We start from the raw sequence: 27,031 nt of genomic DNA, 5'->3' as shown, positions 1-27,031 counted from the left end.
CTAAAGTGTAAGAAATTTCTTCTACTGAAAGATATTCCTGATTTGTTGTTTCCATTAGAAAAAAGTTACACATTTTCTTATTTCCAATCAATGTAGTCCTAATGTAACAGCAAGCTTACTTGCAAGAGGTTTAACTGCTTTTGACTGAACTACTCTGAGAATTTCCCCTGGCATTAGCATTCTAGTTAATCTGCAGAACAAGTTGATGTACAGTAAAAAGAAGTAACAATACATTATATATAACCCATCTCAGACTAATTCATAGATCACTACATGAAGATCTACAAAGAAAATAAATAAATACCAGTTACTGTGAAAGGAATAAGTGTACACCAGAAGCTAAAATACAGCTGATAAAACTTAGCCCACATTTCACAGACAATGAGATGTAGTAAAGATAGCAGATGTGAGGAAAGCTTAATTGAAAAAGTTTACCATTTTTTCTGATTAAACTTCAGTTTGTTCCCATTCTTCCTGTTGACAACATTAATTTTTCCATTTTCTAACCTGACTCCATCCAATCTGCAAATCATTAACATCAGTAATAAATAGTACAATCAGTAAAGAGTTCAAATCACTAAGAAAAAGTTTCAAGAAGTAATAGCACTTCTGTCCATTCACCCTATAAAACTGAAAAATAATTCCATCTGTCATGGAAAACTACAGAAGGCCAGCTGCAAAATATACTTGAAATTTATTCTACATTTTTGGTATCTTTTTATTTTAATGAAAGCTGTACTGAAGGCTGAAGTCCAACGTAACAGGACCAAAAATCTAGAAGTTACAGAGTTTACTGCCAGTAGAATCTGTCAGTTATCTGAGCAAAGACAGTGCTGTGGAAGAGATACACGTTTCAGCACAGGCTTTTTAACATTCTAAGTTATGAAGGCTTATGAATTAGAATAGTAAAGATACAGGAGCACTGCTCGTAGATTATGAGGCAATGTACTTCCAACAGGGAAGAGCTTCATCATGGCAATTTTACTTGGAAAGTTTATTTTTAGCAGTAGATTCACATATTTTCTGATTAATTTTAGTATTTGTGAAAAATACATGAAAGACACCTGCCCTGAAGTAGTTATCTTCACTGAAACAAGAAGATAAATGTGGGAAAAAATGACTAATACAATTCTACATATTCTAAGCATTTGCTCATTTCCATTAGTTTTAGAATTTAAATGTTTAGTAGAAAGCAACACAAAGTTTTAAAGCTTTTATACTTGAAAAAGGCAGATTTAGCAAACCTAACTGATCTTTCTTCCCTTTTAATAAAAAGCTAACAGCACAAAAACTCTCTGTGAAGAACTTGCCAGAATATAAATTCATTTACTTTCACCTACCTTCCACTTAAATTGCTGAGTCCAAATTTTTTTGCAGCACTTTGTAACATTTTTATGAGGTTAGCTTCTCCACCTACAATTTTGCCTTTTTTAGATTTGTTCTTCTGTTTTTCATTTAGAACTTGCACTTGATTATTTCTGTAAATTTCAAATGCAGACTTCCTATTAACATCTTCATCAAAACTCATTTTGTTCAGGTTAGAAATTAAAGTATCTTGATACTCTTCTGATTTTTCTTTATGTAGGATTTTTGGTTTGTAACCATGAGTCAGAAGATCACAAGTATCAGTGTATATGAATTGCAGAAGGTATGCAAACAGATCTGGATGCACTTTCTCTATTACATACAGATCACATCCAACAGCATCCTCATCTTTACGGTAGACATCTGGAGTTTCTAGCTGACTATCACTGGAAACAAACAGCTTCTTGAAGAAGTCAGAGCGTACAGCCAAGATGTATTTGTGCACAGCGTAAGTTCTGGTGCCAATCTGAAGAGTCACATCATGGATGCTGTCCATTTCATCTGTTTCATCCAAGAGTTTGCCAAAATCCTCTCCAAAACTTGATAGTGACACACTCGGAATTTCATAGAGGCTAGAAAAAACATTACACCCATTAAAAAAATCCTCCATTTACAAACTCCATGAAAATTTAAACAGTATGTTTAGTGATGAGGGTAAGGCAGTCTCCTTTTTCCTCTTATACTGCTGAACTACTCAAAATTTCGTGTTCTGTTTTTTTACAGAAAGAGCTAATATTGTTACTTATACAATTAAATCACATGTGTTAAGATCTGTCACATCAAATACATATTGGAATATCAAATACAGCACTTCTGTCTTTATAATTAACCCCACAATAAGTATTTTTTCAGCATTTCATTTTTCCAAGAAGAAAACACAAACGTTTGCTATATTTCATATCACAATTAAAAGCAATAAGAAAGGAAGGTGATATTTACTCCTATATCAGATATACTGAAAACTATTAAGAGAACATCATTCAGTGGTCTTCTATTTTACATTCATTTTTTTCCCAAAGATCCACTTTTCACTTTCATTTGAAACTGATTACTGATGACTACTGAGGAAATGAGTTTCTACAGTATTTACACTGTGTTTTAAGAAATGGATTGCAAATGCTCGCCTTAAACACTTCATCCAAAATATCAATGCTACCTATCCTAATTACTCAAAGACACCTCTGCTTATTAATTTGTTAGTAATTAATTGCACTACGCAAATGCTATTGTCTAGCAGTACGGATAACTATATATATTATGACTTCCATATGTGTTGAAAAATAGGCTTTTCTGAAAAGCAGAATAATTTATCACTTGCACAAACACAGGAAAAATGACAGCTATTGACATACCTTGTTTTAGGGTCTGATTGCAAAACAGCAAAATTGCATCCATTAGGGTCTGTGGCAACACTAACAGCTCGGTGGACAAAAGCAAGTTTCTGAAGTCGAATTCTTTCATACGCATTGTTTGTATCATATGAGCAAGACATTTCAGTGGAAGCATTTGGAAGGCTTGATACTAGCTCTGATAAAAACAGACAAAAAAAACCAAAAAGGTCAAGCTAATTGCAACTGATCAAAAAAATGGAAAGATTTATGACTTCAAGTTCACTGATGCAGTCAGTAATAAGGTTTACATTACACTGTAGATTTCAGCTCTCTTAGCACCACTCAAACTTTCAAAAGAAAAAAAAACAACACACACACAGAAGCTCTCATTCATTCCAAAACACTCATGAATGTCGATTAAATGTTCACCTAGTCAACAGATCAACAAATCTGGATTCTGAAGTTTCCTAAAAGATACTAAAGCTGCAAAAAGAACATCAATGAGTGGAAAGAACAGTGTGCCTATAGATACATACCAGCATCAGGACAAAGAACAAGAAAATGAGATGCGCTCAGGAGTTACTGTACAATACATAAAATCAAAGCAAGTAGTGACAGAGCAAAACTAGCATGCAACTCTGCAATGATCAAGAGGAAAGCTTTTTTGCTGTCAAAGATTAAGTCCATTTCAGCATAAAAACTAAGATGTCATCTAGATATCAAAAGCAGATACATACATATGTTTACAACATAAAGTTGTAAAATACAAACACAGCCCAGATTGGTAGTAAATTCACTTCTATCTATAGATTCTTATGGCACTTCTATAAACAGAGCCAACTCTTTAAATTAACAACCTGTCCTATGCTAGAGAGGTATCTTCTTCACCAAAAAACAATCCATCAGCAATGTGAGCCAAGTTAATAAGGAAGAAATTGCTCTGGATACCATATTATGCCCAGGTCTGGGAAACAAAGTAAGATTTCCCTAACTAAGCAGTATAGGCAAGTACATACTTCTTTTTTTTGTTCAATACCAGTTTCCTAGGATTGGTCATTTAATATATGACAACATTGCTATGCTGGGCATTTGTGCTACTACTGCTCTTCAGAAGTAGTTTTCTTCCTGGAAATCTCTGATGGTTAACCATAAAGGAAAGAAAACACTACTGGTCAGTGTACCAACCATCTGCCACAGAGAAAACTCACTACATAATACTGTTAGATCAAGCAGCAGAAAACAAGTATTGTAAAGTACTTCAAAAAATAATGAAGTCACTACCAACCTTTCTTCTCTAGCACTTTTCTTCCTTCTTCTAGCCACTTGCCAGTAAAGGCTTCACCATCCTGTGTGACAAACATCATTTCGTTCCTATTTAAAGCAACATCAGACATGAAGACTTGTCGGCCGTATACCCAACGACACTGCTTCATGGAATTATTAGATGACTTCCAGCAAAAAATCTGTAATATCAGTAGAAGTATTTTTCAGAGGAATCACATAAAAGCAGTACTGTATTTTTTAGAAACAAGAATGTGCCACTTCAAAGTCAGATATAAAAGGAGAAGGACATTCTTCTAAATCTTACCGTAAAACAGTATAAGCATCTATTAAAAAAGAACCCACATGTAAAGTGGGGAAAATTATGATACTGAAATCCATTTGCCCATGATGAGTATTTGAAAAGCTTCTCTGAATATTCAAACATCTTTGTTACTGTCATCTATAGGGCAGTTTTTAATTACATTTCAATAAGGACAGCAAAAGATATCAAAGTCAAGTCAAGCAACAAGCCTAATCCAGTTGATTTACAAACGTGTACAACTGCCTGGCTTATGAGTTAGGTCAAATTCAAAACTAGCATACCAAAAACCATAAACCATATCTTGCTAATAGCCTGACAAAAATCTTAAGGTTTTTTTGTACCATCCAAGGTTCTGCAGATGCAGGCCATAACCAAACATGAGAACATACAACAGAAATGTGAATATACATACACAAGCATACAGATATGTCTGTGCCTTCAGATACATACACACACACACACACACACACACAATATATATGGTACACACTGGTAAGATTCCCTCTAAGTCTTCTATTCTCTTGGCTGAAAAAACTACAAATAAGCTAGACTAGGAGTTGCTGACTGAGGAAACAAAAGCGTTCCTCTGTTTCCTCAGTCAGATTCCATCTCTCAGAGATCCAATCTCTCTCCTTACTCAGTAATTTACAGAGTCTAAAGCACAAATCCCATTATTTGTCAGCATCCAGAATGGAAAGATATGCAGTGTAGGTTGACACAATTCCACTAATGTAGGAAGATAAGTAGTTTTTTAGTGCTAAAGTAGTACCCCAAAGATGCTGAAGAGACACTACCAATACCACAGATAATAGAGGATAAACCTCATATGAACAAATACTGAAACAGAAGTTTATGACCTTTGAGGCAGCAAATGACCTAACAAACAGATAAGATCTGCTCAAATGCAAGGAAAGAAAGGGAAATACCCACATTCATCTCTACTTTGATACACAGACAGTTTTTAACAATCTGTAAGGCAGCATTTCAAAACAAATCCTTTTTGTAAGCACCACTAGGTGGCACTGAAGGCTCAGGTCTCCCACTGAACAGACCTAGACTAGGAAGGGCTGGTACAGTATTCTGAAGGAGCCTCTGAACTGCTCCTCTGTGAAAGGAGGACGAGAATAAGGAAAGAAAATAGTAAATCCTCCATAATATTGCAGATCTAAGACAACACTGTTTACATGTAGCTACAAACCCTACGTTATTCACCAAGCTTAGCTGCAACATTTCCGAGACTGTTTTTGGAGGACGTAAAGGTGACAAGGGAGGTGAGGTATGAGAAGATACAAGAAAAATGCCCTAACCACTTCTGCTGTAGCAAAAGTAAAGTAGTTTCAATCTCCAATGAAAAGCGATTAGATGTTCTCAGATTTAAAAATCAACTAGTGTAGATAACTTTTGTAGATCTCCCACAGCTTTTTTAGTTATTTTAGAAGAACACATCACTAGCAGCACTACGCAAATGAATTGTTACCTGATCTTGTACCGTTAACTTCTGTTTATAGTAAAACAGTAACATATAGTTATTTATTATTGCAGCGTGAATTTACCTTCCTTTCCAAGGTAAGTCCTACTTTGATTTCTTTAACTAGAGGTTCGCCAAGGGAGCACAAATGGTTTCATTCTTATTATTCAGTAAACAGTTTGCTGTAAGATTGGGATTTTAGAAACATAACTTACTCTTCCAGCTTCATCCAGTGCTAAAATGCAGATCTTCTGACCCCCATTTTCTTTAAGATGCTGGGTGTCTACCTTGTATTCCAAATAGCCCCCATTAACTAAAACTTTCTTAAGGTTCAGCTGTCTGAAAGAACACAAAAGGTTATAGTAGCATTTTTTCCATCATGAACAAATACTGCTTCTAAGATCACATTATCTCTATTGTTTAGAGAAGTAGTAAAAAAAAGCATAGCTGAAGTAGTGACACTGAAAAGCAACTTAAAATTAGTTATCCTCTGCTGGTATAACTAACATAACTGCTGATCATATTTATCAGTAGACTGCATACATCTATGGCTGAAAAGATAACTGGAAGCTGTTGAAAAACATTCATTACCTCTTCTGAACTGTTCATGAAGACTATCAGAGAGAATGGGATTAATTAATTTAATAACAATTTATGAGCCATAGGCCCAGTTTCTTCAACAGGTTTTACACTCAGGTTTCAGCACATGGATCAGGTGGTATTACAAGGTCCCTATTCCAACCTAAGTTACTCTATGCAGCATGCTATATCCACACATTCTTTACGAAATTCAGAGCTATGCTGAGTGACTCAAAAACAGAACAAAGTAGAACATCTTCAACGTCTCTACCAAGATGCATTTAAACAAACTTGAAATCAGAAAATGAACAAAAAATACCAGTTTCAAAATTTTTAAGGCTGCAGCATGACATATTTTTTCTTACTGTTTTTTTTTTAACATTCTTAGTAAACAATGAATGGTATTTAGTCCCATCTAATAACAAAACAAACACACAAAAAAGTTGCTGTAGGTGATATGAGAGATTTGCAAGTGAAGAAAACTCAGAGGAGTGCTATAATAATGCTACTTTATACACAATCAGAAAAACGTCAGAAATCTTCACCTCAAACTTTGTAACAAATTAGAAAAGTAACACATACTTCGAAGCAATCTTTTTGCACTGATAGTCTGCAAGTAAATAAATATCCCCTCTTTCAGTAACACACACTGTGGCACCATCACTTGCAGACACCAGTGACACAGAAACATCTTTATGGTGTAGAGCAGAAACTTGTCGAGGTGCAGTTACACACTTTTCTCCATTAGGATCCAGCAGATAACCTAGAAAACACAACACACCCCCAAAAAGTATTATTTAACATTTCACAGATCTCAGTTAAAGAACATATTGCTAGCCTACCCTGAAGAGCCTTTAAATTCTTTAAGATTTTCTAGATAGTTAGATAATCCATCTTCAAAATATTAAGACAGCTAGCAGATGCACCACACATACTTGTTAGTTTACCATGAAATCCTGAAAATATTCAAGATCTGACATAAAAATAAAGTAAGGCACATTCTACAGGGCCAGCTATTTAATAGCATTAGACTATGCAGCAGCATTGCCTTTCATCTCAAAGAAAGAACTTCTATCTGATTGCATTACAGTTCATAACACTAGAAGTATTACTGCATTGTTGCATCAACTATTTCAGTCACTGGAAGGTACTAAAGCTCGTCACAGAAATCACTGTAAGTGCACATAAGCACTAAGGCAGGGAGCTAAGGTGAAACAAAAGTTGGAGCTGTACATGTAAGGGCTCAGAGAACTTAAAAGATCAGGTCATTACTGCTCTGCTGCATTGAGAATCTGTAAAAATGTACACAGCATAACCCTGTTTTGTGCGCACTTACATCTGCAACACGAAGTCCTGCAATCATGTCCTAACAGCACAGCACTATGCCCAAACTTCCTATAGAGGGACAAGGTTTATTTTCACAGTTCCCAGCTGACAGAACTACACCACTTATGATCCAAGCTACTGCCTCCATATGGTACTGCATTGGGTCTTGTGAGTAACAGAAGAATCTCAACAGCACAAGTAACCACCAAGAAACGTATAAGATAGATGCATACACACACAAAAATATATATATATGCATTAGTAAGATGCTTCTCTGACAAAGATATTTTTTTCACATACCCCTTCACTCTTAAATAGGAACACAAAAGTGTATGAACCAGATTTCAGAACAGATGCAGGCTAACTGTAAGTATCAGAGCTAGCTAAATTTTGTCTGCATAAAGATACAGAACTGTCGAATTACAAATCCAAACAACTGCAATATGTTTATTGAAAAAGACAAATGCAACTGAAGTATCCCATTCATACAGTGAATTAGGAAGTTGGTACTAGTTGGTAGTTACTAGTGGGTAAGATGTTTTTATTAGGTTCTCATGTCAGAATAATACTGAATTAAGTAAAGATGATGGTAATTTTAAAAAAGAATCTACATACAGGAAAGGATTTCACTTCAGAAAGTTAGTATATAAAAAAAATTAACTGTAGTTTGTTTACAGTGGACAAAGGAGATAGTTTATAATTTATTGAAGACACTATCAGCAAGACCTGGTGTAATCTGCAAGGCAAATTCTGTATCCTTAATGTTTTCAACAGCAGAACCACACAAGAACCATAAAAGCTAAGTCAGATTAGCTCCCATCATTTCAAAGTGTAAACGTTATCAAAAATATTCTTTAAAAAAAAAAAAGTGGGGAGGGACAAAATCATCAGATTGGCAAAAAAAAAGAGAAAAGAGAGAAAGCTTTAACCAGGCTTCTGTTGTAGGAAGCAGATGATAGCTTTAGTACGTGTAACACCTTCTAATGACTGTGTTTTACTTTCAGAACACTTCTACCTTACCTAGTTGGCCTCCATTCAGCCCCATGGTATACACTGCTTCCTTAGTCCATAGCACTGTATGGAATCTGCCTGCAGCCACTCCAATCACCATTCTACCTTTCAGGTTTTTTGCCTGAACCTAAGCACAAATCCAAAGTACATCTTAATATTAAGCAGCAAAGGGTGAATTTCACATGTACAAACTTCTGACAACATTTAACTTCTAAAGTCATTAAAAGTACAGTATTGGTATCCATCCGTGTACAGTCTATTAAATCAGGATTATTTCAGAAGTTTGTCAAGTGGACACTTGTGCAGTTATGACAAAAAAAAAAAAAGAAGGCTTTTTTGGTTGTCTTTTTGTTTCCCACTATTTAATCAGAACTAAAAATCAAATCTCCTTAGATGGTCTTCATGTGTAAGATGCAAGGATTGCAAAGCACCTGTGTAATACATGCAAAAAAGACTAGAGTGCTGCAAAGGTGTCATTTAAAATGTTTCAGTTGGTATGCCCTAGTGCACTAGACGCTCTGTAGAACAATATACTACTAATTCCAGACTTCATATTTAACTTGATCTTGACCATCAATAACTATTTGGAAAATCAAAAGAAATACTGTGGATATACAGTTATCATGAAGGGCATCCCATTGCTCCTCAAAACACTATCCTACTGCACTTCTGCAAATGATTCTTTCCTACTTTAATAACACTGGTAGTACAATTTTGTATTTGTTTTTTTCTTTTTTTACTCCAGATGAAACTTGTTTTCAATGGTAAAACAATTCTTATTTCCTTTTAAAAAAAATTCAAAATTAATTATCAATTGAACATAGAAAAACACTCAAGTTGCTGATGCCGACACCCTTTCCTGAAGCCTGACTAGTTTTTGTTGACTATTTCTTATCCTTGTTTCTATTCTTTCCAAAGCATTACAACTCCAAAATCAATAGGACTTCCAGCAAAGGATACAACCATCATACTCCTAGATCCATCATCCAGTGATCCAAAATGTGTCAAGGTCATTAGTCTCAAGTAATACATACCTATTATTATTACTTCATTTCAGTTACAGAACAGTTTGGAGGAAGAAATTTTTGGAAACTGCAGCTTGTATAATACTTATTGCTACAATCTTTTGTATAGCTCAGGTTACAAACTGAGATGTAAATCAGGACACAAATAAGAATTTAAGATTGAAATGTATGATAACAGAGAGTCAAGATTTTATCTGAATTCAGATTTCACTTCCATGACCGAAAAGGTTTAAAATTTACTTGTGCCATCTTCACATTTCACCTTCTGGTAAAAGAAAAATTAAAAATGAAAACAACAAACACAGCCAAGCTTTTGGTTGATGTTATTCTTACCTGTCTAGGAACACTGCAATTAGCAGGAGGAGGAAGAATACCTAACTGATGGAAAGTATTTAGACCAAATGTGTAAACGCATCCATCTTCTGTTAAAACAACAGTATGATCTTTAGCTGCTGCTATCTGTGAACACTGGTGGCTACTTAAGCCTTCCACAAGTCTTGGAACCTAAATAAGAATAGAAGCGTTGTATTGACCAATGGCCATACATATAACAGAAATTCGTAACAAAATATTGAAACCACAGATGAAAATGTATATGAACATACAACATACTCATGAACGAATTTACCATACCCAATCCAATTAGACATTAAAAACATATCCTCTGCTACCAGTGCAGACCTGCTCTAAAATCAGAGTGGAAACTGTATCTTGAAGACAACCAGACAACTATTAACTGTTACCTTTTTTGTTTTTCTTTTTAAAATTATAATGGTTTCTCCCACCCATCTAAATACAGGATAATCTAAAGAAAGGCACAGAGAATAAGGAAGGAGCTCTGTATCTTTGACTCTTTATGCCCTCTAATGGGAATTCTCCTTTATATCAGTGAGTATCATCCCTATTTCAAAACATGAGTTTCCATACCCTTTGCAAGAAAAATCTGACTTCCTAGAATTGTGTTCTTTAAAAAAACGAAAAAAAAGTGCTTAAAAGTGAGCCTTGGTCTTCATAATAGCATTCAGAACACAGTATCAAGTTCTATCAGATACTCAATATTAAGAATATTTAACAAAACTGAACACTGTGCTGTAAAGTTAGTGCACACTACAAAGTACACAAGGTAAGATATTTAAGTCTGAACTGTATGGCCACTGTATCTGTCTTTTCAAATTTCATTTTTGTATACTACAACAATGTTCTGTTCAAATGAACTCGCTCAACAGCTGTGCAAGTCTAATACGAAATAATCCTTCTGTCACCTTTCATGATGTTACTTAGTGAGGAAAGGGGAGGTCATTTATTTAAAATAAGCAGCAAAGTGACTGAAGAAGTTTTAAAAGTACACTCACAGGAACTCTAATTCATTTTTCAGACTTTCTGTTTGATATAAAAGAAATATAATGCTAGGCTACACACAAGACAGCATTAAGTTACCAGGCATGTTTGCTCATCACCGTGTCCTAGGCGCCCTCCTTGTCCATGTCCACATGTATAGATTTGACCTTTGTGGGAAAGGAACACTGAGTGGAATTTGCAGAGTACCACCTGAAAGAATAAGGGTGGGAAAAGAATACAGGACAATTTCATTTTCTTGGATAATCTAAGAACATCTACCAACACCACCTAGTGAACAAGTTCAGCTTTAGTAAAAATAACTTATTACAATACAGACAGAATTTGTGAACTTGAACCTAAATGCAATGCTGCAACACAGAATATTCATCCCAAGGTTTAAGTAACCTAAGCAAAGAAGAACGCAAAAGATCAGCATTGTTACTATAAGCAACTTTTTAGAATGTTTTTATGATTATGACATTTGAATACTAAAATACAAAATACTAAAATCAAGATAAATTATTACTGAAAAGGTAAAAACTTGAAGCAAAGCAAAGAAGCATAATTACAGACACATGTAACAGCCTACACTGTTGGTCCTATCAATTATACTGCAAAATCTGCCCTAAAGTTAGTTCAATCAGCCAACAAGAGGTTTTTTTTCCTGTTTTCACCATAACCACCACTAAGGATTTCATAACAAAATGAAGAGTTCAACTGAAAGTGAAATGCACCCGTCACACACATCTCCCTGACCTTTGCCTATATAGCAAAGCTACAGCTCTCTCCATACAGACACAATGACTAAGATGGTCAAAGTACAGAGATCCCAGAATAGATTAAACTACGGCAGGCCAGCTCAGAAAAATATTTCTCTGATTTTCTATTATATGCAGGTACAAGACAACAGGATGGAGGCATGCTTCTAGTTATTTCACTTCTTTGTCAGTGTGGTAAACCTTTTTGAAAGCTAAAATCTAAATGAGGCAAAAGTTACAATTTATCTGATCATGAAAATATGAGTAAGATACCAGTATAACAGCAGATGCACTACCAAACCAAATCACAAGTAACACAAAACACTTGCTTCAAATATAACATGTATATTAACTTACTTCAATAGCTTTGTTTCTTAAAGTATGTTCAAGCAACGGCCTCATTGCTTGAGAACCTAAGAAAGGTTGTTTTAAGGGTAAAAATACTGCCTCAGAATTGCTGAAGGAAACTGCAGCACGGATGGTTAGCACTGAATGCTAGATCAAGTTTTTATTGTAAACTGGGAATTACTCTTAAACTGAAGTCACAAGAAGTTAAAAGGAACAAACTACCCTTTATAGGAGGTGTGCTCTAACAACACATGCTGCTTTCAACACAAGAATTTGAAACCAACATGTCAGAAAAATTCACTGTCCCACTTCCATTCACTATGGCAGTTGCACAAGAGGCTAGAAACACAAAACAGTTAGAGGAGCACCATGTTTCTGAATTCTTTAATTATCTTCAAGCCATTTAACCAATACTAACCATCAATAGCAATCAAAAAACATTCTCCCGACTGAAACAGAATTATGGTTTCATTGGAGGTGATGGGGAGGTAAAGCAGCAAGAAAATAATACAGCAGGTCTTGTCTAATATTCCTCAGCTATTTGAAAACAGCTTGCTGAGAAATTACCAGAAAGAAAAATAAAAATATACTAATAAGAGCCAACATTTTTTTCCATGTCAATTTGCAAAACTTGATTACAGTATTGACTGCTGTTTCCCTCCACAAATCCTTCCACATTCACTGAGAAAGGTGTCTATGTAATACTTGCAAAATACCTGTTTGATGTACACGCTGTTACGAGGAAAGAGGTCCACCAATTCAGGATGATGTTTACTCTGTTGACCTCCATGACCCAACGTAAAATTTATATTGTTTCCCCACGTGTAGACTTCTGTGAGATCTGCAATGAAAAACATATTCTCTCTGCAGTTTGTAAATACAGCAGCTTCATACACACTAGATTTGAGAACTCCTACAGTTTCCATTAAAAATTTGAAGGGGAAAGTGGTTTTCCCACCTTGAACTGAACTTGAAAAAACATATGTTCTAATGAGAAGGTATGATGTCAGAATTTTTTTATGACAACTATGTATACAAGATTAGCAACATTACTCACATCTATATTCCCTTTGTGTAAGATGCAAACACTTCACAGCAGTTACTGCAGTCCTCAGAAAAACATTACTACTACTTTAGGTTACATGTTTTTAGTTCTTGATTTAGTGAAGTCTTTCTCAAAAACGGTTATACTCTTCTGCATGAAAGCCATAAGCACTTTCACTATTCTTTATTTGCCTGGTTTTTTTTAAATAAACTTTTGATTACACTGATATTTGAACACTGTTTTCTGATGAGTAGGAAACTATAATAAACGTACATTTGAGCACCTGATCCAACTCTTACAAGGATTAGAAGAGTTTAACATATTAAAATGTAAAATTAATACATCAAACTCAGGATTAGCATGACCAAAATCACTTAAACTGACTGGAAACAAAATGAAAAGAACAACTTTCACTGTGCAGCTCTGGAGACAAGAAGACAAAGGTACAAGAAGTATAAGACAGAATTAAAAACAACAACAAAAAACGTTGGAAAAACTTTCTGTCAAAGAAAATGTGTGCTCAGTTATTCATGCTTTTTTTATCTACATGCTCATTTCCCATTTGAAAATGTTCTATTTAGAGTGACTGTAGCTAACTTATATCAAGTTATTTTACCTTAAAAGTATAGATTCAAGAACACACTTCCCCACTTTTCACAGAAGATACAGAAGTGATGTAAACCACTCTACTGAATTCAAAGACATTGTCTTTGGTTACTTGACAGTGTTTCTGACAGCTTGAACTCATATAAAGATCCCAGAACATTTGGAAGGCACCCCTGGAAACCATCTAGTTCAAGTCCTTCTGCTCAAGCATGATCAGTTAGAGCTTGCTGCCCAAGACCACGTCCTTTTCAGGTTTCAAAGATCTCCAAGGAGAGAGACTGCAAAATCTCTGGGCAACCTATTAAATCATTTGCCTTTGTTTGATGTTTTTTTTGTTTGTTTGTTAGTTCTTTCCTTCAAACTGCTAAGCAAATCATTATTTGTTCATTTTTGTTACATACACAAATCCTGCATGTACTGCCAACATTCTGCACTTGCTGTTTTATGGACATTAGTGACCCAACATTCTAAGAATTCTGGTAATCTATACACTTCTAATTGGAAACAGAAAACACTGTCTACACTGCTACAAGCATTCAAATAGATCTCCGTGTAAAATACAGTTTAATTTATTTCCTACCAGTTTTCTTGAACACCACATGGATTGGTCTGTCTTTCATCACAAGATCCAAGGCCGATAAGCCTTCTTTATCCTGAATGTACAGACTGACACCATGCTGAAAGAGAAGGAAAAAAGGGGAAAGAGGGAAAGGAAAAATAAAAATAACTCTACTGCTTGAAAAAGCCATGTAATCATTTAAGAAGCTACATACAACTATAACTGATCTTTAAGATTGAGAAAAGAAAATCTTCCAAGTCAGTTGTGAATAGATCTGGGGAAAAAAAAATGCCACATTAATAGTGCAATTTTGTTCAACTACATATATTTCATGTTAATTCATTAACTGGAATTTGATTGTACTGGTTGAGTAATAAGATGTAGTCAGATAAACACAGAGGAATCTCACTTCAAGGTAAAGCACTGTCATCTAGGAAGAGTGAGTAATAATTAAAAAACACATTTACCAGCTTTGAAGAATACATTTTCTTATACTACCCAGTTAAAAAAACAACAACAACAAAAAAGCCAGTTTTGACAAGCTAGAGAAGTGGGATTAAAAATAAAAACCCACCTACTATGGCTTTGAAAACAAGCAGGGAACAGTAGGTCACAGATGCTGAGAAAAAAGACAAGAGTCCACAAATAGCCAGACAAAATAGTAGGGAGGAAGTTTCAAAAGCAAAAAGCATTAATAGGTCGTGATTTCCCTCTTCTCAAAAACCTCCAGGGACAGTGACTCCACCACCTCCCTGGGCAGACTGTTCCAATGCCTCATCACTCCTGAGAAGAATTTTTTTCTAATATCCCACTTGAATCTTCCCCAGTGCAATCAAATGCCATTACTTCTTGTCCTACCACTAGTTATACAACACAGAAGAGGCAGACAGATCCCCCCACCTTGTCACAACCTCCCTTGCAGAGAGTGATAAGGTCTCCTCTGAGCCTCCTCTTCTCCAGACTAAACAATCCCAGTTCCCTCAGCCACTCTTCATAAGATTTGTGCTCCAGACCCCTCACCAGCTTCACAACTGTTCTTTGGGCATGCTCCAGGGCCCTGATGTCTTTCCAGCAGTGAGAGGGCCAAAAGTGAACAAAGTACTTGAGGTGCAGCCTCACCAGAGCCTAGTACAGTTGATCACCTCCCTGCTCCTTCTGACTATACGATTTCTGATAACACAAGGATGCTATTGGCCTTCTCGGCCACCTGGACACACTACTCACTCACGTTCAGCCAGCTGGCAACTAACACCCCCAGACCCTTTTTCTCCATGTATCTTGCCAGCCCCTCTGCCCCAAACCTGTAGCAATGCCTGGGATTGTTGTGACCAAAGTACAGGACCCAGCACTTGGTCTTGCTGAAGTTCATACAACTGGCCTTAGCTTACCAATCCAGACTATTCAGATCCCTCTGAAGGGCCATCCTACCCCTAGGCAGATTGATACTTCCTCTCAGCTAGGTGTCATCTGCAAATTTACTGAGAGCACACTCAATCCCCTCACCCAGATCACCAATAAAGATATGGAACAGGACAGGGCCTAGTACCAACCCTCTCTGGGCCTGCCCATTCAGATAGTTTTTTACTCAGCAAGAAGTGTACCTGGCCAAACCATGGGCAGCCAGCTTCCCCAGGAGAATACTGTGGGAGACAGAGTCAAAGGCTTTACTAAAGTCTAGGTAGATTACATTCACAGCCTCTCCTTCATCCACTAGGTGGATCATCTGCTCATAGAAGGAGATCAAGTTGGTCAAGCAGGACCTGCCTTTCATGAATCCACACTGGCTGGGCCTGATGTCCTGGCTGTCTTGCACATGCCACGTAATCACAGTCAAGACAATCTGCTCCATGACCTTCCCCAATACTGAGGTCAGGCTGACAGACTCGTAGTTCCCCAAATCTTCCTTCCAACCTTTCTTGTAGATGAGTGTAGATATTCTATATAGATACATATATATACAGTGCTCTCGGTTAAAAAAAATAATAAGGTGCTACCAGCATTGGTTTTAAGGAAGTAAACAGCAATAACTGAACATCCTGAGTTAGAGGGGATCCACAAAGACCACTGTGTCCAAGCCCTGGTTCTGCACAGGACCACCTAAAATTCAAATCCCATGTGTGAGAGCATTGTTCAAACTCTCCCTGGACTTCAGTAGCTTGGGGCTGTGACCACTGCCCTGGGGAGTCTTCTCCAGCGCCCAACCACTCCCTTGGTAAAGAGCCTTCTCCTAATGTCATCACATGACAACAGGTAACACAATATTTTTTTCTTCTGGATGCTGCATAAGTCATTTATAAGCATAACAAGCTTCAGCTAACACTGCAGAGTCCGGAGAAGAGGAAGGAATCCGAGGGGAGACCTCATTGCTCTCTACAGCTATCTGAAAGAAGGCTGCAGCAAGGTGACAAGCGGTAAGACACAAAGAGACACTCCCAAATTCAGCCACAGGAGACCTAGATAATGTATCAGGAAGAGTACCTTCACTGAGAGGTTGGTCAAACATTAAAACTGGCAGCCCAGAAGGTAACTTAAGAGAAGTGTGGATGATGACTGAGATATCATATAGGAGGAGTGGCCAAGAGATCCAGGATGCTTAACTCAGAGAAAGTTCAGGGGGCAGATCTCATCAACTTGTATAAAAAAATACACAATTGGAGGCAGTGGAAGAGGGGTTATCAGTGGTACCCAGTGACAGGCATAGCAGCAGTGGGTATAAATTTAAACACAAGAAATTCCATTTGAACATATAAACATTTTTACTTAACTGGTGTTAAAATATTGCAGCACAGATGTTTGGACTCAAGAACTGCTCCAAGGTCCTTTTCTAGCTCAGCTATTTCATAACTATGTTCTATAATCCCTTCCTGTTATTGCTGTAATACCTTAAGAACACATGCTTTTAATAACACTGCATAGCAGAGAGACTTCAGTTAAGAAACTAGAAGGTAGAGCACTCCCCATGACTCATTCTTCTTCTAAGAGGAATATCAACAGAGCCACCTATCATAAAAGCCTCACACAGTCATGCAACTGATTAAAAAGTAAAATGTATTTGGGAAAAACACTAAAGGTCTCCTGTAAGCAATTATCAAAGACACAGAGACACATACACACACTAGAGGATTCAATGCTTACAAACTGCTAGTCACTGCAATATTAGAAAGCTGAACTCAAAATGGAAAAGTCTCTGCCTTAAAGTTTGCTTTAAGTCATCCTGAATCACAAATATTTATATTCTTACATGGCTAAAGGGAGCCTGAGCAACTCAATCAAATGCAGATCTTCCTGTTGCTGTACTTTGGATTGGAGGAACAGAGGAAGGAGGAAGTAAAAATAAAAAACAACTTGCTAAGAGGAGGGGAAGAAACAGCAATAACAAGGAAGGAACAAAGGGAACTGAGTGGAAGGCCTGGTTAAAATATAAATGAAATGAGAATACGTTTAATAAAACACTGCATTATCTTGAACTGCTTCTCTCTCAAACAAAAGATCCACTCAAGCTTATATTTTATGTTCTCTAAAAAGTACTGATTGCTATAATAGACTGAAGAGTCTATTTTCGCAGAATCTTTTGTCTAACATCACATTCATTTTATACTTTTAAGATCCTAACCCTGATACTGTTCACACAAACCAGTCTTTCAGGGAAGTCCACAACTGACTGGGGATCCTTACTCAGTGCTGATTTCTTAGTGGGCAAAGACAGACATCTTTTAGGAATGCAAAGACAAATTTCAAGTAAATCAGTGCAGTATGATCTAAATACAGTACTAAGATAACCTTCAAGAGGCCTTCGGTCAAGTTTAAAAACCACTCACTTTCCAATGACTGACAACTCTAAAACTTACAGATACCAAGAAAAACTGTACTTGAAAATACTCACCTTCAGTAGCGACAAAACACAGTCAATGTATCCATAAAATATACTTCTGTGCAAAGCTGTCCATCCAGACTCTTTGTCTTTTGCCAAGAGATCCACTCCTTTGGTCTCAGCCAACCAGTCCAGCACACCTTTTTTGCCACAGGATGAAGCAAGATGTAGAACATTTCTACCAAAGGCATCCTTTATAGTTGCAGCATTGTAGCAGTAAGAAGAGAGAAAGGCTTTGATCTGGCCTTCACTTCCTCTGGTTACTACAGAAATGACATCCAAAGCATGTTGTAGAGATCGACACTTAGAAGTGCAGTCTGGCATGAGAGAATTCATCTTCACTTCGGAAGCTGCTCCTCTCCTTAAGGGGAACAACCATTAAGAATATCAAGGCACTCCAACTCAGTATACAACACAGTGCCTTCAAAAATTTGTAATTCCAAAGATGTAAGTCCAGTTTTAGTGAGCTGCCATTAGAAATCTTTGTAATGTTATGTTTGGCACTTGATCCAAATAAATACTTAAAAATACATATTTTATGAAGTCTTATTTCACCATCATATATAACAAATATTGTTGTCCATAGAAAATTCTGAAGTGAACTGACTACCTTATGTGTGGAGAGGGGGATTCCCCCTCCACACTCCTTTATTCTTCTAAAACTCCATAATTGCAAGGGAGACCTGAAAAAAGGACAAAACAGAACAGGTTAGTCAATAAAAAAAAACTTTTCCCCCCATCAACTGCACAAAGTTAAATGTGTATCATACTAGAGCTTACAAGTGCAGGAGCAAAGCAGCACGGGTTAACTGACTTGCTTAATGCCATTTGAGCTTACTGTCAGGCATTTAGCCAGTCTAAAAAGCCATGAATCCCCTCCCCACCCCAGCCTTGGAAGGTAACTCCTCCCCTTCTTTGACAAATCTTTGAGGCTACATGATGAACCAGAAAAAAAAGTAATCTAAAGAAAAACAACAACAACTTCCTTTCCCAGTCACCTCAGTTTATAAATAATCAGAAAGCAAGGACTGAACTGAAGAACTGCTGAGGAAAAAAACAAAACAAAACAAAAGAAACCCGAGCAGAAGTTGAATACATCTTGGCTCTGTCAGTCTTGCCCAGGAGGAGGAGGACCACCACAGTTTCCCTTTGCCACTGCAATAAAGGATTAAGCTCCAGGTTTTCTTCCTGGCCCCAAAGCTCACCATCTCCCTACTACGTCTCTTCTGTACAATGAACAGCACTTTTCCCTTCTATCACTTCCAGAACTACTGACAAATGTGAGAGGAAGGACAGCAAGAGGGGCAAGAAAAGCAACTTGTATACACGAGTGATTCAGATTGCTGGCTGCCTGCAAGGCAAAGGTGTAAAGTCCCTGGAACCATTAGGAAGAAATGAAGTTCTGGATTGGATGGGGAGCACAGCCATGCATGCTTAAATACATATACTTTAATATACATGCATTATGAATATACTTAATACAATTCAGCATATCCATCTTTCTTTGGCATGTACTTCATGAAAAGTAAGCAAGACCTGACAGAAGCACTAATAGTCTATTAAAAATGTGCAGTTATATTAAAGTATTACTGTAAACAAATACCAGACAAAATAAAAATCACATATAGAATCATCTAAAATAGAAAAGGTGAACTAAATACATCTCTGATGTGCTACATAGCGCATACTGGCATTCAGTCCTGAAGAACTTCACGCTAACCTTTCATGCATCAGTATCAAACTGACTCAAGTACTATTAAATCTCATGTCAAACTCCTTGATGGTTTTGCACACTCTTAAAACCGTGGTTTAAAACTGTTCAAACCCTGAGTAAAATATGTCAAAAGAAGTCAGGCAACAATACCATGAAAGATGGATAAATAAAACTTAAATTGTTAACAAATCCTCAGAAAAAAATAACAATCTGTTCTCTTCACAGCTCAGCCATCAATATAAACCCATCCACACTCACACCAAACTCCTTGCTCTCCCCTTTAAAAGCATGCTGCCATTGTTTTTCAGGTACCGAATGCACAACCATATTTTACTATGTCACAACCTGAAAAGATTTGTCATAGAAAAATTACTTCGGCTGGAAAAGAAAACAGAAATCCCACTCCCCCTATTTCAAGAATTATCAACAGTTGCCACAAGGCTTAGAGCAAACGCTAGTAATGAAAGTCATGGAATCTAAACTTTCAAGAGATAAAAAACAAACAAATGCACAATACTAATCCAAAGACATTAATTTAAACATCCTATGACAAGCCTCTGACAGTTATTGTTCTACCTCACTCAGAAGAGATTAAATACTTGGAATGGAGATCTACAGATCATAATTGCTCACTATGTACTTTCAAATCAATCTCAAAGATTGGGGAAAAAATAGTTTTTATTCACTATAATTGAGTCCCTCATCCCTGTCCATGAGTAAATACCTCAGATATCTCAGAAATATATGAGTTCAAACGTGACCACAACCATTTAGCTTACATTTGCCATCGTGAGTTTAAGTTCACCGTTTTCCAACCAGCACACAAACCTCTGCAATAACACAAAGTTTAACCCATACCTGTATGGGTTTCTCCTTCCACCTTCTTTACAACCTTATACTAATAAGTGAGCCAATGTCACAGACTTGAAAGGAAGCTTTAGTTTCAAGCGCATGGCCTGATGCTGCTCCAAGGAAGCAAAGTGTGACAGGTAACTGCTATTGCCAGCCCAGATTACCAGGACATCAAACTCCTCTAAATGGTAACTATTCTAAAGTATATTGGGGTATCTATAGGAAAAACTATCAGTACTCCACTAGGTGATAAAACCATGCTGTGAAGTAGTATGAATTTTACTTCATGCCTTGTGAAGCACATCTTTAACAGTATTAATTTTTAAGACGCTGCTATTAGTGCTTCAAAGAAAGAAAAGTAAAATCAACACGCTCAGAGAACAAAGACGCAGAGAAGTCATAAATAAAACTGACTCATCTCTCAGGTAAACTGATAGGAAGTGGCAGTGCCACTCAAGGCAGCAGTCCTGCCATGCCCCATGGCATACCATCCATCCCTTGGGCTGATACTCATCTGTTTACAACGCTGAATTGCATGGGTAAATGATTCAGGAGGAAGAACTTGTACAAAAAAAAAAAAAAGAAAACAACAACCAAAAACAACCAAAAAAAGAAACTACACCATGAGAAATACTACAAGAAATGAGCACACAAATAAGAAAAAACTGCCTCATCAAAGCACCTGAGCTCTAAGCCTAAGAGACCAAACACCAAAATACAGTCCTGACTACCACACAGTAATTCCATTATGATGATACTCCAACTATGTGAATTATTTGTAATAAGTCACCCTATCCCAGCCCTCCTTACTATAACATACAACAATAGATACTACATTAGGACACCGACATACACACCTCCAGTTTCGAGACAGAAGGCTGCTGTTCAAGTTTCCAACCCTCTTCAACAAAGACTGAGACATCAATAACACAGTCATGTTATTACAACATCTGAAACGTGTTAATAATCACACCTGACTATTTTTACATATGAAGTACGTCCTTAAGTGAAATCTTAAAACTTTAAAATGGTGATGCTCGTGTCTGTGTGAAAACCCCATAAGCGGTGTTAAAATGCTTAATTCTAGTACATGAGGTCCCAGTTGAATCAGCAGAACCCAAAGGAAGCTCAGAACGTGAAGACTATCAGCATTGTTTTAAACTTGGAACTTCAGTGGCTAGAATATATGTTGCCTTTGGTTATGTGTTTGCTTTTTATTTGCAGCTATTTCTGTAGACTTCTCATCACTAACTGTATTGATGTTATAACACTCGTGTTTTCCTAACGCTGTAATTATTGGAAGACAAAAACATTATCAGCCTTTAAATATTTTTGTTATGGAATGGGTTGGAATTCAAATTAACATACATGTTTATAGCAAAAGAAAATTTAAGAGATTACAACCAAGCTAGAGGCAGTTTCTAAGCAGTAAACAGCCTTTGTGGTTTATAGCCTCCTGGAAGTGAGTAGGTAGAGCCCTCCCACTCAGCTCTGGGCAAAGCAGCACCATACCATGGCTGTCAGACCTCCTCCTGGATAGCACATTCACCCAACCACTTCAGTTTCTCCAGCACAGGTCTCCAAAGAGACCTACTGCTACAACTCCTGCCCTTCACCGAAGCATTAGCAGCTCATTTTAAGAAAGCCTTGTCCACCCTTACATGCTGCTAGAAGCACTCTATAACAGAGCATCTACTCTCAGAATGAACAAGAACACAGTTATCTGACCTCCTACTATGTATAAGGTCTCTGGCCAGAGAGGAGCCATCAGACCTTAAGGAATCAGAACTCCTACAGCTGGAAAAGTAGCAGTCACTTGTGCTTGTCACAAATTTGTTTCTTTAAATTGGTCTCTACAAATTGCCAAAAACGTGCCACTTTATTAAGTCTAAGGCCACAGTCAAAACACCTCTCTTGAGAATGAAACTAAGATTATATGCATCAGAGGGCAGTTAGATGAAATCTTGAGATTCTGTTCAATCTTTGGGTATAACAAACAAAGCAGAGAGAAACAATCTCCCATTTGGGCTAAAAGTGGTCTTTTAGCCCAAAGGTTCCATTTAGCTCTTCTGTTATCCAAGATGCTTCCCAGAATAAACAAGTATATATGATCAATTACATTCTGGCAACAAGAAATCTCATAGCAATTATGTAGAAACAGCAGAAGTGCTAGTAAAGAAGCAGCCTCTACTGCAAGTGTTTCCCAGTTGCTGTCTTTCAGAAGCCAAATGCATCAATGGCACAGCATACACAGCGAAGTTTTTGTGACGCCTCGAACACCAGCAGTCAGCACAGAGAGACCACAAGCTAATGGATAAAGGAAAATGCCAGACTGCCCACTTCCACATCTGTCAGACCACGTTCTCAGCCAACACATTCCTGAATTTCCTTCTTCTTCCTTCGCAGTTTGTTTGCTCCTGCCTTAAAAGTACAGGGGTGCTGATAGAAGAGAAGGGTAACAAATCCTATCATATGCTGGATGCCAGAAACAGACACTGAAGCTGCCAACCTGGGAGCCACACATTTAATACTAGAATTCACGTGGTCTTCCAGATTCTTCCTGAGAAAAGCCTACCCTCAGTATTGCACCTATCAAAATGTGACTAACATGGATGTGAACATCACACTGAGATACACAGTGGACATAACTGCAGTTGTGTTTTTCTGGTCCTAAGAGCACAGGAAACAATGATCCCAGCACAGAAATGAAAGAGAAAACTAGGAAAAGTGATGAGAATTCACTGCTACTTTTGGCCAGATTGCTGGTTTAGCATCTCCAATGTGCAATGCATTACAATAACTCAACTGATAAATTAGTGACACTGCTTTGAAACCCAGCTCCTGGCTGTCTTGCTATGAACATATTTCTCAATATCTTATTTGATCATTAAATTAGCATAAGCTGTCCTCATGCTATTCACTGTTTCAGAAGGATTTATTTAAGTGGTGTTGATTCCTTCCTAAATTTCAACTACATCTAGGATGTACTTGGTGAAAAAATTCCCTAATATTTGGCTCTCCTACACCAAAAGTAGGAGTTTCTATTTTCCATTAAAAAAAAAAGCTTGAAGTTTTCTTCTCAACCCTAATAATCTTTTTTCTTTTTTTTAAGTAGTGTAAATAACGTGGCTTTCAAGACACAAAATTGATTTACTTTTCCATTTGACAGTAAGTTGCTAGAAGCTTACATGAAGATTAGCGCCAGGCAACGTCATACACTACAATGAGGCAAATCCAGCCTTATAAGGGCATTGCAAGTTCCTAAAGATATCCAGGGTGCTTGTGGGATTTTTTTGTTTTCATTTTTAATCAAGCACGCTGACATTCAACAATGTTCTTCAAATTGGTCCATTCAGACCCATTTCATAACATCACAGGGATGTGTAGCCATAACAGCATGGTAATCCTGAAAATATTTGTCCCAAAACCAAACTTTACAAACAGACTACTTGATTATTAAGCTAATAAAAAATAAAAATAACATAGCTTTAGTTCCATTAGCCATAGACTTTGTTTGCTAGCGCGTTACTGATTTTCCAGGGTTTTCTGTTGACTGAAGTCTTACCTAAAGACAGCTTCCACTAATAAATACTAGTTTAGAATCTGACAGAAGAGACTAGCGAACAGAAGCCAAATGGTAATACAATAATTGTAGCACTGACACTAAACAGCATAGCCTCAAGGATACACTGTGAGATGCCAGTGAACACAGATGAACTCCTAGATAAATATCACCAAACACACCTTTCAGCTACAAGCAGCACACTGACCAAGCCTTTAAAGAATAATAAGATCATTAATTCCTATTCATGAGATTACATATCCACACAGTGTTTAACCTATTCAGTAACCCTGTGCACATTCTATAACCCCTTGAATAATATTACCTGAATATAAATATATTTTATAGGGGAAAATGTGATAGAGTATACAAGCAAAAAAAGGGGAAATCTAAGTTACATAGCATATTGAGTGATCTGGAACCCTAAAAACACTGCTCTTTCTTAACTACTTTACAGAGGTATTGCATACCTGTCTACAAGTCATAGAAATTAAGATATCTCCTGTTCTCAATACACAAAGCATCAGATAGAACTGTGCCTCTAGTTCAGATATCAAGTTTTAAGAGAAGCAGAGAAACAGAAGAGAACTGTGAAAAGAGGAACCAGGACTCAAAAGGTTTACAAAACAATCCGTGAGTAGAGGCTGAGCAAACTGCATCTATTTTATTTCTCAGCTGTGTCTTCCACAGTCCACATGGAGTCTTCAAACAAGAAGGTTATTGCATAAAGAAAAATCCATCTATTACCCCTGACAGCAGGGTAAGCAGTCATTCCTTCAAGTTTCATGAAGGATTATTCATCAGGAAGTACTTACAAATGATAAGCTGAATGCAAATAATGCTACCCACAGATATTCTCAAAATTGACTACACAAGCAACCCAGCAAGTTTTAGATATAACCTGCCTACAAGTAAAATGACGGACAAAATTCAGCCTGATTTATAGAGCAATGGGTTCCACTACACCTGCTATGTTCCCTCTGCCACAACAGACACAAGGTGTTTCCTTTAACAGGCTGGGACCTCTGTGCCACCACCCAGAAGCCCTGAAACAAGTGGCCTTTAGAGGTTCTCAGCCTCTGCAACTTCCATCTTTAGAGTGATGACAGCATAATCCTTACAGTGCTAACACTCCTAATTGAAGGCAAACACATCTGTCAAACAAACACCAAGGTATCAATGGTAGCTTAACACAGCTGCAACTCTTAAGAGATAGATAACTGCACATATATGACAAACTTTGAAATACTGTGCTTTGCTTCTAGAATCATAGAATAGCTTATGCTGGCAGTGACCCTAAAGATCATCCAGTTGCAACCCCCTGCTGTGGACATGCTTTCTGGAAATGCTGCAAACTGCCTATGTTTAGTAACACTACCAAAAAATGAAAACATACAGGAAGTGGTAACAGAAGTATGGTGCATGCAGTTATGGACACTTCCACAACATAGTGGGACGCTGCTCTAGATGTGCAGCTTATCTATCTCACAACAAAAGAGCAATGGAGAGAAAACACTTCCTAGAATTTCCTATACTTAAAGCTATGTCAGATAAATACATCAAGTCTTCAGAAGAGCTGACTTGACTGAAAGTATTTAAAGACGTTGGGTAAAGCATTGTTAAAGAGCACCCATCCGAGTGCCTTAATATTTATTTCTGTAAACCACAAGCTGCGGTCAGTCTCCATGAAGACCGACAGCTCCACTGACCACGTCAGCAAAGGGAGGGCCAGGTGCCAAAGATCGGGCAGCTGGCCCTAACAGGGCGGCACGGAAATATCCTCCCGAGCCAACGACGCGATGCCAGCAGCCCGGTGCTGCTGCTCGGAGGAAGAACCGCTGCCGGCACCGTCACAAGGTGGGCTGGCAGCAAGCAGGCGGCACAGGAACCTCCAACTAGGGAAGCCAGGGGCTGCTGCAAGCGCCCGGGGCTGTCTACACGTTACCCCATGCTCTACCCCTTGAGCCATCGCCCGGCAGGGTTGAGCCGCGCCGCCGCCCTCCCCCCAGCCCGGCTCCCTCCGGACACATCAGCAGGTCGCGGCCCGCCCCTCACCAGTCGCTAGATGAATGGGCTCGGACGGGCAGGGCGGGACGCGCGCTGGGCACCGCAAGGGCTCATCCTCAGTGAAAATAGAACAAGAGCGGGGCCAGGCCGCAGGAGCTACCGCTGCACCTCAAGCAGCGGCGACGGCGACAAGCCCGTGCCAGCAGAGCAGGGCACAGGGACACCGCACCCCCGAAGAAGCGAACAGCCGATTGGCCGCGGCGCCGCCGCACCTCGGGTGCCGATTGGTTGCGACTGTTGGCCAGGCTCCGCCCTCACGGCGGAGGCTGGATTGAATGACACGCCGAGGAGGGGGGGCGGGAGAAGTTGGAGGGGGCGGGGCCCGCTGGGCGGTGCGAGTGTTAAATCAAAATGGCGGTCGAGGGTGTTGGGTGGGTGTGGTGTACGTAGCGTTGTGAGCGAGGAGGTGGTGTGCCGAGAAGGAGCAGATGGAAGGAAAATTTACCGAGTTGCAGTCAGTCTTCGTGAGGAAAGAAAAATTGTGACACAATGCAAATTCTCTCTGACCATGAGAAAATTTTTGGCAGGGCAGCACCTCGCTGCAGAACTCAAACAGCAATCACTCAGTCACCAGCCCTCAGACCTTTAAGAAACGACTGGGAGTGGGAGAAAGCATCAAAG

The 27,031-nt window shown here is 38.1% G+C and overlaps 1 protein-coding gene across 6 annotated transcripts in view; it reads right to left on the bottom strand.

Moving 5' to 3' along the window:
- The window catches only part of IBTK (inhibitor of Bruton tyrosine kinase), a 54,523-nt gene extending 27,941 nt beyond the window's left edge, over positions 1–26,582 (bottom strand). For 4 of the 6 annotated variants that reach the window (XR_005858392.2, XM_419865.8, XM_004940418.5 and 1 more), the window contains exons 1-13: positions 26,399–26,582; positions 18,228–18,898; positions 14,366–14,462; positions 12,851–12,975; positions 11,128–11,238; positions 10,024–10,194; positions 8,675–8,792; positions 6,911–7,091; positions 5,965–6,088; positions 3,982–4,159; positions 2,718–2,892; positions 1,341–1,937; positions 436–522 (exon numbers count right to left, since the gene is read on the bottom strand). Coding sequence is in view for 5 of the 6 variants with exons in the window: in XM_419865.8 (XP_419865.2) it covers positions 436–522; positions 1,341–1,937; positions 2,718–2,892; positions 3,982–4,159; positions 5,965–6,088; positions 6,911–7,091; positions 8,675–8,792; positions 10,024–10,194; positions 11,128–11,238; positions 12,851–12,975; positions 14,366–14,462; positions 18,228–18,551 (2,288 nt within the window). In the remaining variant the exon portion in view is untranslated. The remainder of the gene's footprint in view (positions 1–435; positions 523–1,340; positions 1,938–2,717; positions 2,893–3,981; positions 4,160–5,964; positions 6,089–6,910; positions 7,092–8,674; positions 8,793–10,023; positions 10,195–11,127; positions 11,239–12,850; positions 12,976–14,365; positions 14,463–18,227; positions 18,899–26,398) is intronic. The other 2 variants (XM_004940417.5, XM_040697719.2) reach the window with 2 other exon arrangements.
- Between the last annotated feature and the right edge of the window lie 449 nt (positions 26,583–27,031).

The sequence above is a fragment of the Gallus gallus genome, chromosome 3, assembly GCF_016699485.2.
Source record: "Gallus gallus isolate bGalGal1 chromosome 3, bGalGal1.mat.broiler.GRCg7b, whole genome shotgun sequence".
Classification (NCBI taxonomy): Eukaryota; Metazoa; Chordata; class Aves; order Galliformes; family Phasianidae; genus Gallus; species Gallus gallus.
Note: the sequence above shows the minus strand (reverse complement) of the source record. Positions and strands in the feature narration are given on the sequence as shown.